The 13,460-nt window shown below is 37.2% G+C and overlaps 1 protein-coding gene across 3 annotated transcripts in view; it reads left to right on the forward strand.

Moving 5' to 3' along the window:
* Positions 1–13,460, forward strand: part of Abcb11 (ATP binding cassette subfamily B member 11) — a 69,350-nt gene that overhangs the window by 41,491 nt on the left and 14,399 nt on the right. For all 3 annotated transcript variants that reach the window (XM_048344246.1, XM_048344245.1, XM_048344247.1), the window contains exons 18-21: positions 6,255–6,419; positions 11,043–11,147; positions 11,235–11,396; positions 12,944–13,147. In XM_048344246.1, coding sequence (XP_048200203.1) covers positions 6,255–6,419; positions 11,043–11,147; positions 11,235–11,396; positions 12,944–13,147 — 636 coding nt within the window. The remainder of the gene's footprint in view (positions 1–6,254; positions 6,420–11,042; positions 11,148–11,234; positions 11,397–12,943; positions 13,148–13,460) is intronic.

Here is a 13,460-nt window from a genome sequence, read left to right on the forward strand (position 1 = left end):
CACCTTGGACACTTAGTGTCAGGTAGGGTGATAGCAAGTAGGAAATCAGAGATTTTAAAATGAGAATGAAAATTTGAGTTTCCATGGTTAAATAAGACCAAGGCTTTAAGAGTAATCAGAGCAAGTAAGTCAAAGAATATTGCAATTACAAGGACATTCATTTTGCAAGATGTAATTTCAAACTGTCAGTAAAATTCCAACTTGTGAATCCATTAAGATGCCATACACATGAATTCACAAGGAAGAAATGTGAGAGAACATATGATACTGTTTATGACCGCCTGTCTATTAGAGATGGATTATTAAGCCTCTTTTCTGTTTTAGTTTATTAATAATCAGAAGTCTCAGTATCTAAATGAATTCTGTGGGACAATAGAATTTATTTAAGAGAGGCAGGATGAATCACAATGAAAGAAAATGTATTCACAGGCATATGAATGTTAAGCTTTTCACAGATTCAACTACTTTTATGGTTCTGAAAACAACTACTTTGTCCATGATGTTACCCCAAATAACTACAAGATGCAAAAAGTTTAATAGTACTTCAAGCAAGAATGGAATATACACTGCACTGAGATTTAAACTTAAGAGTACCGATTATATTCAACTTTTCTATTTTTCTAGCTTCTGGGTAAATGTTTGATAGTAAAAGTAAAAGAAGCAGGGAAACAAAAGAAGAAAGAGCCAGTTATTGGCTGTCATTGATTAAGCTTGTAGATTGCCGCAGTCAGTCATAAAATACTATCCAAGTCCCCAGGAACCTGGACATCAGACTCCCACAGTTCACAGTTTTTTTTTTTTTTTTTTTTTTGCTAGTCCTGGGACTTAGGGTCTGAGCACTGTCCCTGGCTTCTTTTTATTCAAGGCTAGCATTCTATCTCTTAGGCCACCTCTGGCTTTTTCTGTGTGTGTGGTACTAAGGAATCGAACCCAGGGCTTCATGCATGGTAGGCAAGCACTCTACCACTAAGTCACTTTCCTAGCCCTCCCACAATTCTTTTGATGGAAGAAAAACTGGGGGAGAGAGGAATCAAAAAATTGAAAGGAAATCTACACCATCAACAGAAATAGTGTTAGAGAAATATTAAAAAATCCTATATAGGGGTTGGGGATGTAGCCTAGTGGCAAGAGTGCCTGCCTCGGATACACGAGGCCCTAGGTTGATTCCCCAGCACCACATATACAGAAAACGGCCAGAAGCGGCGCTGTGGCTCAAATGGCAGAGTGCTAGCCTTGAGCGGGAAGAAGCCAGGGACAGTGCTCAGGCCCTGAGTCCAAGGCCCAGGACTGGCCAAAAAAAAAAAAAAAAAAAAAATCCTATATAGCATTGTAAATTAGGAATAAATAACTGTCACCCAATGTTATTTATTTATTTATTTCTGGTGCCAGGTTTTCAACTCAGGAGGCTTGCTCAGCTTGCTTTCTTGACTGGTACTCTAGCACTTGAACCATGACTCTAGGTCAGTTTTTGCTAGTTACCTTTGGAGAAAAGAATTTTTCTGGCTGAGTTGGATTAGATCTTCAGTCCTCAAAATGGCAGCCTCCTGGGCTGGGGATATAGCCTAGCGGCAAGAGTGCCTGCCTCGGATACACGAGGCCCTAGGTTCGATTCCCCAGCACCACGTATACAGAAAACGGCCAGAAGCGGCGCTGTGGCTCAAGTGGCAGAGTGCTAGCCTTGAGCGGGAAGAAGCCAGGGACAGTGCTCAGGCCCTGAGTCCAAGGCCCAGGACTGGCAAAAAAAAAAAAAAAAAAAAAATGGCAGCCTCCTGAGTAACTAGGATTACAGGCATTAGCCACTGGCTCCCAGCATATCCGGTATATATTTAAACCATGGCACCTTTTACCCTGTAGTTAAGAGCGAGAAAAAGGAAGAAAAACTGTGTAAGGAAGATGATGTGATTTTGCTAAAGTTCTAAGAGGAAAAGAGCTTATATTGCTCTCTTTCTTTCCCTCCCTCCCTCCCTTCCTTCCCTCCCTCCCTTCCTTCCTTCCTTCCTTCCTTCCTTCCTTCCTTCCTTCCTTCCTTCCTTCCTTCCTTCCCTCCCTCCCTCCCTCCCTCTCTCTCTCTTTCTTTCTTTCTTTCTTTCTCTCTCACTCTTGCTCTCCCTTCCTTCCTTCCTTCCTTCCTTCTTTCCTTCCTTCCTTCCTTCCTTCCTTCCTTCCTTCTTTCCTTCCTTCCTTCCTTCTTTCCTTCCTTCCTTCCTTCCTTCCTTCCTTCCTTCCTTCCTTCCTTCCTTCCTTCCTTCCTCCCTCCCTCCCTCCCTTTCTTTCTCCTTCTTTCTTCTTTCTTTCTTTCTTCTTTCTTTCTTTCTTTCTTTCTTTCTCTTCTTCTTTCTTTCTTTCTTTCTTTCTCTCTCTTCTTTCTTTCTTTCATTTCTTTCTTTCTCTCTCTCCCCCTCCCTCCCTTCCCCTTCTCTTTCTTTCTTTCTTTCTTTTTCTTTCTTTCTTTCTTTCTCTCTCTTTCTTTCCTTTCTTTCTTTCTCTCTTTCTCTCCCCCTCCCTCCCTCCCTTCCTCCCCCTTCTCTCTCTCTTTCTTTCTTTCCTTCTTTCTTTCTTGTTGGTTGTGGGGCTTGAACTCTGGGCTTGGGCACTGTTCCTGAACTCTTCAGCTCAAGGCTAGTGCTCTACCACTTGAGTCACAGTGCCACTTCTCATTTTCTGGTGGTTAATTGGAGATAAGAGTCTCACTGGCTTTCCTGCCCTGGCTGGCTTTGAACTGTGATCGTTAGGTCTCAGCCTCTAGAGTAGCTAGGATTACAGGTGTCAGCCACCAGTGCCGTTTAAGAGCTAAGAGCTATATTTATACTACTTCTTTGTGCAATAACTCTAGTAGAGTTCTTTAAATTTAAGAAGTAAAAAAATAAAACAATGAGATTAATGTTAAAATTTAATTAATGGAAATTTGAATCTCAGGGAAAATTTTGCATGAGTAAATATTGCTCAAATGTACTATTTTAAAGTATTTCAATAATTACTAAATTCTGTGAGTGCAAATAATAGTAAAAATTCTTTCTTTTCTCATCTTGATGCAGGAGGCCTTACATTACCTTCTGTAGATTGGGGCTCTGCTAGCCTATCTTGCTAATGGTTTGCTTGCATAAAGCAGTTAACGCCACCTTGTGGTCTCTTGAAGTATTGACCAAAAATTTAGACGGGATGGATTTATGTCTGTGCTCCGAAATTCTAAGTCTAAGTGAATTCTAATTCACTCCCAAATTAGAAGTTAGCTAGTGTCACAGGAAAAGCTAATTTCTTCTTACTCACTGAGATTTACCCTTAGCTCCCATAAATGGAATGAGATCTTAGATATAATACTGCTAAGGTTATGTTTAGGATTAGAGGAAGTTTGTAACCTAGAGGTTTCAGTCTCTAGTATTTAGGCATCTTTTTCTGTGAAACTAAAGAAAAAAAAAAGCATAGGATATATGTAACATGAAGTTAGAATCTAATATTAGACATGTATAACTTCACAACCAATTTAAAGGATTTAGGTACTGATTATGAGGTAGGACAGAGGTAGAAAAATGAAAGTGACTATTAATACATTAATATGTTTATTTGGAAAATACTAGTTCCTTCATTGTACATATGCTTGCTTCTTTATTATAGATCTAAAAGTTATTATGAAGTCAGGAAACGGTTCTTGGTTGGAATTTAGAAACAAATATAGGAAGCAAGGTCCAAGATTCAAGAAGGAAGTTCAATTTTCTTTTTGTCTGCACAGGAGACTTAAGGAAGTAAACTAGAGGAATCCAGGCTCTATCACTGAGCCATCTGCATAGCAAAAACATACATGTTTTATTGTATGCATGCACCATGAATGCAAAAGCTTCATTCATTCTTCCATCCAGTAAACTTGGTGGCACACTAACTCTATGCTCAGCCTTGTGATGGGGGTGCAAAGATGAACAAGAGCCACTGTCACTCTTTCTGTTATGGTGTTGCTAACAGCTCCTTTATTCTGAAGGAAGAAAATGAGTCTCGTTCAACTTTCTAGGACTACAGCAGAGGTGCAAGCTCTGCTGTGAGCACACACACACACACACACACACACACACACTATAATTTTACTTCTCTATGTCACATACTGATTTGCTGTTAATTTAGTCATATTCCCTTCATACCTAGTTTTGCAAAATCAGAGGTAAAAAATACAGAATGACTTTTATTGCACTTGGTAGTTTCCTTTTATTCTTTTTCTGCTTGTTTAGCTATATTAAAATAAAATTAAAAGTCTATTATTTGGCAATCAGTTTTATAATTTCAGGTTTTAAATTTCTAGGTATTTGGTCATGGAGATGAGAAAAATCACACACATAGGTTATAATACAACATAATATCAGGCCCTATACTCTTGGTGTCCACATCTGGATGCTCATAAACTCCCAAGGGTTAATGATTAAAAATTCAGGTTTCTGAATGTCATGGCAAGAATTGCAATTTAGTATGCTTTATGTGTGAATCTGTGGTTTAAAAAATGTTTCTCAGTTGGTTTTCGTGGGTTTGTGAGTTTGTTTCAGAGTCTATTACCCAAACTCCATGCTTTAATGTTGTTTGCTATAGAGACATCTTTGAAAAATAACCTGAGTGAAAATAATCTGCCTCTGCTCATACGATATGCCTAAATAGGATAAGGTTATCACAAAAATAGCAAGACATTATCTCTTCAGAGCAACCTATTCCAGCTCTTGTTTTAAGGATGAGGTAACAGATCCAAAAGCTATCTGTGCTTGGTGATAAATTCCACTGGTGGCCACTGGGGTCTTCTCCAAGAACTCCATTCTTCCTATGTATGTTCCACTCGTGGTTCTCACTGGCATGGTGCCCTGGAGTTGGGAAACTATCAGAGATGAAATGATTCAGCAGAGGATTTGCATAACTGAATAGTAATGACAACATGAAGATGTTCAAAAGCAGCTAAGAGAGAATTTGAATTGGAGACAATAATACATTGATCACTACCCAGTCTTCCGTTCCTAGATTGATTTGGTTGTGACTAAAATAAAATGAATGGAGCCCTAGCTTTTCATTTCAGCAGAATTCATAATGTACTTTTAACTCTGTAAGCAAAGGGAGAGCTTTTGAGGTTCTTGCTGTTATCTATTCCTGAGATACAGATACTGTAGGTTAAATTACCAACTGTTAGTGAGATAATAACTTTTAATCATTAATAACTTTTAATCAATTTTCTATACTTTCAGTATATTTTAACAGAAAAACTTTATATTACAAAATCCGCCTAGAATGCATTCTACAATGGAGCAATACTTTTATTTTTTATTATTTATTGTCAAAGTGATGTACAGAGAGGTTACAGTTTCATATGTTAGTCCTTGGGTACATTTCTTTTTTTTTTTTTTTTGTGCCAGTCTCTGGGCTTGGACTCAGGGCCTGAGCACTGTCCCTAGCTTCTTTTTGCTCAAGGCTAGCACTCTGCCAATTGAGCCATAGTGCCACTTCTGGCCATTTTCTATATATGTGGTGCTGGGGAATTGAACCCAGGGCTTCATGTATACGAGGCAAGCGCTTTTGCCACTAGGCCATATTCCCAGCCCCTTGGGTACATTTCTTGTACTGTTTGTTACCTCCTCCCTCATTCCCCCTTCCCCCCTCCCCCGAGCAATACTTTAAAACAAATTATTGAATAGATGTGTTTAAAGACCAAGCAGTAGCTGTCTTGATAACAAAGAAAAATGACAGATAAAGTAGTATTTGCCATGATAGATTTTTTTGGCTATATTACTATCAAAGAAAAATGGCAGATAAAATAGTTTCCATCAAGAGGATAAAAATACACTATACATAATCATTACTTCCTGAGAGACGGTGCACATGTGATTAAGAAATGAAAACTTGGGGCTGGGAATATAGCCTAGTGGTAGAGTGCTAGTTTTGAGCAAAAAGAAGCCAGGTACAGTACTCAGGCTCTGAGTTCAAGCCCCACGGCTGGCAAAAAAAAAAGAAGAAATGGAAACTATAAATTCACCCCCCTCATCCTGTGAGTACTTCCACAGATTCAGTCCCAATCATGATATGTCACAAATCTCAAGCAATTAAAAACCATTCTTCAAAAAGTAACACAACATTATATCTCAGAGATCTCTCTTAAAATGCCTAACCAATCAAATTATGGTTCTCAATACTGTAAATGCTAAATGAAGGATGATCCAGAGAATAAGTAAGCATTCATGAAATGACAATGTATACATCTAGAGAATTAATTGATCAGTTTTACCCTCTTTTCTCTCAAGGACAAAGACATGCTTATGGAAGACAAAATTGATCCTGCTTCATTCAGGAAAATTATGAAAGTCAATGCTCCAGAATGGCCCTACATGCTGGTGGGGGCTCTCAGTGCAGCTGTTAATGGGGCAGTTACACCCCTCTATTCCTTTATATTCAGCCAGATTCTTGGGGTAAGCAAGCAAGTCAACTAGCTTTATTTTCTTTGCGACTTCTGTGTTTGTGTCAGTCGCATTATCATATTTGATAGGTCAGCTCTTTGTCTTAACATACTTGGCTCATTTCTTGTTAGCTTTTTTCTCATCTTTAAAGGTCTTTGGGTTTTCATTACACAGAAGGTAAAAAGGTGAAACTGAATGCTTTCATTAACACTGACAGGGTACTTTGTAAAACATGTCACTATCACTGCAGGTTGAAGCTTGGAAGAAGGCAATTTGCCCTATATGCAAATCAAATCAGAATTCCAAAAAGGTTCATTGAATAACACAAGAGGATTCTCGGTAATTTTTTTTTTATCTCACTGAACACCTGCAATAACCTTGGGCTTATATTGGCAGGTGTTACTATGTTGTGTGCACTTTTCTGCTCACCTATTGATTGCAAGCAGGAAGTCAGAAAAGTTAAGAAAGTAGTAAACCAAAGAAGGGATATAAGATAAGTTTTAGTTTTTTACTTCCTAGAAGTTTTGATATTCTCTATTTCACTATTCTCTATTTCACTCTATTTTGTTTTTGGGTTTGTTTGGTTTTTTTTTTGCCAGTCCTGGGCCTTGGACTCAGGGCCTGAGCACTGTCCCTGGCTTCTTTTTGCTCAAGGCTAGCACTCTGCCACTTGAGCCACAGCGCCACTTCTGGCTGTTTTCTATATATGTGGTGCTGGGGAATTGAACCCAGGGCTTCATGTATACAAGGCAAGCACTCTTGCCACTAGGCTGTATCCCCAGCCCGAATCTAAAGAATATTATAAACTTTTTTCAGCACACTGGAAAAGTTCCACAACTTCATCTCTCTCATCACTTTTTGATAGTCCTGACCATACGAAATGTCCCCACTGGTATAAGTGGTATTGAAAAGCCAGAATAATCCACTAACAAGTCAAGTCAATTGTATTTTTCTTCACTCACAAATATTTATTGATCATTCCCCTTAGCCACCATACTAGGAACTTGGGAAAGCCAGGCCAGTTATGTAGCCTCCCCTGTGGTGTTTCTGTTTTGAGAGGAAAGATATTAAACAGAAAATCCCACTCATTTCTCAAGAAACATTCATCAATCACTATTATTTTATGGGCACCATAGCTGGTGTTGGAATTGAGTTGGGGACATAATGAAAAGCAGAGCTTTTCCTGCCTTCTAAAACTACCTTCCCAGCCATGCCAGCAAGGAGAAGTTCTGGAAATGAATCTCACTGACAACAATGGACCATAGCAAGTGCAAGGAATATGGGTAGATTCTGAAAAGGTTGAAGTCTACACCTCAAATGTGTGCTTTCAAAGAATCCAGCATTTTGGCTCCTTTGCTTTTTTCTCTTCTTTGCTTTTTGTGTCTTTCTTTCTTATAAAAGCAGAATAAAGAATATATTTAATCACCTTTACCCAATCCTGCTGTGGGAAGAGTACTGAATTACCTACTTGTCAAAACCTGCACTTGTATTTTTGGTACTTCCCAGAAAAGCCATAGAAAATATGGCCAATATTGGCCAAAAAGACACTCCAGGAAGTAGCAGAAATCCAAGTGTGGATATTGACTAAGAAGTGGAAGTTTTCCTTAATGGCTGCAGGAACAGAATGGCTGGATCTAGTTGATAAAGTTCAAAGTTGGCTATATTCTCACAGAGTTGTATTTGCTTGTAGAATGGATGAACCACTATCTTTCTGATGGATTTTGTTTTTACTTGCTTCTCAGCATCATGGTCACTTATTTAGTTGTAAGCTCATGAGAGTTCCACAGAGATAATCATGAATGTTATTTTAATTGCTCTGATTTCACTCCAACACACCTACAAGGCATAATATTCCCATGTGCCATATTAAGAACACACTGTGAGACATGAGCCTCACAAATGATTGAGCCCTAATAGGAGTCTGGTTGCTGACAAAAGCCTCAATCTACATGGGAAGCAGGATTTGTCTATTTTCACTTTCCCTTAGAAAATTTGGCTTGAAAATGGCTCCAAGTCCTCCAGTGAGTTGAGTTTGGATGTAGCATGCTGGAGAACAGCATAGCCTTGCGAGTCAGACAGCGCTGGGTTTGTTATAGGTCTCTATTCTGTACTGTGTGTGTTTGGGCATGTGACTCACCCTGAGGAAGAGTTTTAGTTTCTTCCATCTGAGATACAGGGCAAGAATCCTAACTCATGGGTCACTGAGAATCCTAATTTAGGGAAACCTAAATTGAAATTAAGGTAGATTATATGCATTTCACACATTCTGACACATAGCAAAATGTAATTCATGTTCCATTTCTTCTGAAATAAACCTAACCATTGTAAAACATAAAAAAGACATGTGCCTGAGTGTACCCGCTCAATGTATTAGCTCAAGAAGAGGAAATCTGTGGGTGGGTAGCTCTTTGGGCTACCTAAGAAAATAAGAATAGACCAAGAACTCATAGAACAGACTTTAAAAAAAAGTCTTTGGATATATTAAAGACCCAATCTTGAACCAAAGGGTTCTGTGAGTGTTAACATTATACAAACATTTTTTTAAATTAATACTGAGATGATAGATAATACCATAAGCCAAGAGAACATACCCAGGAAAAAGCCCAGGAAGTAAGAAAACAGGCATTTCCTCATCCAAGAACAATCCTTACAATGACTTGATGTTTGGAGAGTTAGCTTTCCATGTACAGAACAAGAGTTAAGTAGGTTAATCTGAATTCTGTAGCCCTAGTTATAATATTGACCTTTGGGAAGAATAGCAATCATAGTACCACTGTTGGGCATTTTAGGGTATTTAGATATTGACTTTTACAACCACCATAAATCCCTCTGTTAACACTTCCTTAGCTCTTTTTTTGGAGGGGGGATGTTTTAGGTTCTTGTGATTTAGAGTCAACAACCTCAGTCTCAGTTGGATGTAATTTTTTTTCTTTATTAAGCTAATTCTTGTTAATCCCTCTGTAAACTTATGGGTTATAGTGTGATCATGAAACCATTAATACCTATGTAAAATGCTATAAAAACCTAGAAACTACCTGCTAGAAAGAATAAAACCTTGTTAACGTAGAACCCCTCTCTTAGCTTTGCAAATTGTGGTCATTGGAGCAGAATAGTTTTGCTTTGCTATTAATTATTGAAGTAATACACATTACTTGCTAGAAGATTTATTTGCTATACAGTAGACAATACACATACAGAGAGAAAATAAATGTTTTTAGAGTAACTGTTTATTGGCAGTGTTTTGTTACTCAACTTTCTTTCAGGACATTAAGTAAGGATATATTATATATTTCTCTAATACATGTCTTTCCAGAATTCTTAAATTTTCTTCATTTGATATGAATTAAGACAGTTTTTCTTTTGAACCCCAAATCTCTATCTACTGATGGACAATGCCATTGGTATGTGTTTTCTTATTGCAAGAGTTTAAATCTCAACTAGTCAAATAAGCTAATGTTAGCAAATTCACCATGTATATATGAGTATCATTTACTAATCACTATAGACGTAGAAAGGTCCACTCACAACCTCCATAGGTTTTGGAGAGAAATGTTTCCATTTTATTGTAAATTAGAGGTAATAACTTCAGTTTCAGATAGATGTAATTTTTTTCTTAAGTCACTTATAGTGATTCCTTGATAGAAAATTGAAATTTAAAGCTATCTCTCTCTCTTTCTCTCTCTCTCTACACACACACACACACACACATACACACACACACACACACACACACACATCTTGAGCAAGATAGAGGTTAAAACAATACTTGAGCATTTCCTCATACTAAAATTCTCAGGTTTTTCCCTTTCCCTCATAATCTCAACTGTCTCCTTACCTTCTTCCTTTCCTTTTTCCTTTTTCTGTCTTACTTCATAATGGGTTTGTGTTATGTATCATCTTTTTCTTTTTTTCATCTATGTCAGAGAAAAGCCAACATAATTGCTTAAAGCAGAAAAAAAATCTACACAAAAATTCTGTAATTCTTGTCACTGATTTTCATTAACCAGGTATTGTGCCCCACAGAGAATTAACATATATCACTATAATGTTCATAGCTAGCTTTAGTTTAGTTATTGGTATGTTTAAAAATAAGCCATTATAGGGCTGGGGATATGGCCTAGTGGCAAGAGTGCCTGCCTCATATACATGAGGCCCTGGGTTCGATTCTCCAGTACCACATATACAGAAAATGGCCAGAAGTGGCGCTGTGGCTCAAGTGGCAGAGTGCTAGCCTTGAGCAAAAAGAAGCCAGGGACAGTGCTCAGGCCCTGAGTCCAAGCCCAAGACTGGCCAAAAAAAAAAAAGAAAAAATAAGCCATTATAGAGATAATTTTTTAAAAGATAGTTTTAGATTTATAGTAAATTTAAGAATGTTGAGAGATTTCCTGTATAGCTTCAGCGTTTTTCCATTATATCCATCCCTTATTTGGGTGGTACATTGGTTGTAGTTGATTAACCTACACCAATACATCACAGCCACCCAACGTCCAACCAAGGTTCACTTATAGTGCATGTTTTATGGTTTAGACAAATATATAATGACCAGTTAAGAGAAATTTCACTTAAATATGTTTGAATTTACTGTGCTATTATTTATAGTAATAAAGAGTTTTCCTTGTTTACTGTCTTCCAAAGACTTTTTCACTTCCCGATAAAGAAGAACAAAGGTCACAGATTAATGCTATGTGCCTATTTTTTGTTATAATGGGCTGTGTATCCATTTTCACCCAATTTTTGCAGGTAAGAAATCCTATTTTTCATTGTTATTTGACTACTTTGCTTTTTTATGTTGAACTATTACTGAAGACTTTTTAAAAAATGTTTCAGGGATACACTTTTGCTAAATCTGGAGAACTCCTCACAAAAAGGCTACGTACATATGGTTTCAGGGCAATGTTAGGGCAAGACATCAGCTGGTTCGATGACCTTAAAAACAACCCAGGATCACTGACAACAAGACTTGCTACAGATGCTACCCAAGTTCAAGGGGTAAGCTATGAGACTGTCTTAGTCCACTTGGAATTCAGTAACAAAATGTCTTACTTAAACTGGGTCATTTCTAAATAATAGATATTAATTTCTGTAGTTTGGGGAGTCCAAGATCATTGTGCCTACTAGATTCAATGTTTTGGGAGGATTTATTCTAACCGAATTTAGGCATTCTGTTGATCCATCTCTATGTAGTAGAAAGGTGAGTGGGCAAGGATGCTCACTTCACATTTGTTTATAACAGCATTAATTCTATTTTAAAAAGTACAATCTTCATAACCTAATTACCTTCTTAATATTATCATGTTGGGTATTAGCTTTCAACATAAATTTTAGAGAGACACTTATAGACCATAGTAGGATGGGGGAAAAAATATTAGCTGGCAAAGATGTTCAGAATCTATAATGCTCTGATAAATAACTATTTCCTTTGGAATGTGAACTAGTGGGGTTTGGATACCCCAGACCCATACTTCCCACCATTTCTAATGCTATACAGTTAAAGCACACTGCCCGTAAATAGGCTATATTATACTAAAGTGTGATTCCTCCACTTGAGGGATTTTATCATGAAGGGATGTCAAATTTTTATCAAAAATTTCTTCTGCATCTATTGCAATGACTTTTATCCTTCATTCTATTTATATATGTCATGATTAAGATTATATATTTGCATATGTTGAACCATCCTTGCATTAATGCATGATCTTTTTGATGTGCTGCAGAAATTCATTTGATACTATTTGGCTAATATTGGCTTATACTTAATTTTTCTGTTGTGGTAACTTTGTCACATTTTGGTAACAGGGTGATGATGGCCTGTAGAATGTTTGGAAGGATACTTCTCTTTCAATTTTATGGAGTAGTTTGAGAATCATTGGTATCCATTCATTAAAAATTTAGTTTGATAAAATTCAGCAGAGGAGTATCAGGTCCCATATTTTCCCTTGTTAGTAGATTTTTAATTATTGGTTTAATCTCACTGCATGTTACTGGTCTATTCAAGGTTTTCATATTCTTTTGGTTCAATTTTGGTAAGTAATATTTTTCAAAATGTTTATCCATTTGCTCTAGATTTTATGTTTTGTTAGCATGTAGTTTTACAAAATAGCTCCTGATGATCTTTTGAATATCTGTGGCATCAATTTTAATATTTTATTTTTCATATCTAATTTATTTGAATCTCTCTTTGTTTCTGTTTCTCTCAGTCTAGCTACTAAAAGTTCATCATTTCAATTTTGTCTCTTTTCAAGAAGAAACTATAATTTACCAATCCTTTGTATTGTGCTTATTTATTTTCTTCCACTTATTTATTTTCTTTTTTCTTTCTGCCAAATTTTGTTATTAAAAATACTTTTCTAAAGCATTGATATGCATCATTAACTTGTTTGAGATTTTTCTAATTTTTTGGACTATAGGGACTCCTTGTTATAAATTTCACTTGTGGTACTGTTTTTTTATGTATTGTACAGCAAAATGGCTACTTCACATAATAGCATTTGGTCAGGAGACAGTGTGTGAGATGGTTTGGTTGTTTTGGTTCACAGGCTGCCGGCTCTCAGATTGGAATGATGGTCAATTCCTTCACTAACATCGCTGTGGCTATGATCATTGCCTTCTTGTTTAGCTGGAAGCTCAGCTTGGTCATAGTGTGTTTCTTTCCTTTCTTGGCTTTATCGGGAGCCCTGCAGACAAGAATGTTGACGAATTTTGCCTCTCAAGATAAGCAGGCTCTGGAAAACGCAGGACAGGTAACTTTTGACACAATTTTCTGCTTATGGCTGAGTGGTTGACAGGAAATTTCTAAAACTGGGGAGTGCAAAGAGACTTTGGGGAAGCTGTTAACCCACAGACATGCAGGTAGAAGCCTCCTACTGCACCTTTTCCTGTTTCTTTTACCCAAAGGCTATGGAAATATAGGTTTGATGTATGAGTTTGAGCTGGCAAGGAGAAATTGTGGTATAAAGACAGATGCTTACATGTTTAACTTCTCAGATAGATACTCCATCCATATTCCAATTTGATATATACTGTTTGCAGGGGTGGATAGTTCAGTTTTCTGCC

This window comes from Perognathus longimembris, chromosome 4 (genome assembly GCF_023159225.1).
Source record: "Perognathus longimembris pacificus isolate PPM17 chromosome 4, ASM2315922v1, whole genome shotgun sequence".
Lineage (NCBI taxonomy): Eukaryota > Metazoa > Chordata > Mammalia > Rodentia > Heteromyidae > Perognathus > Perognathus longimembris.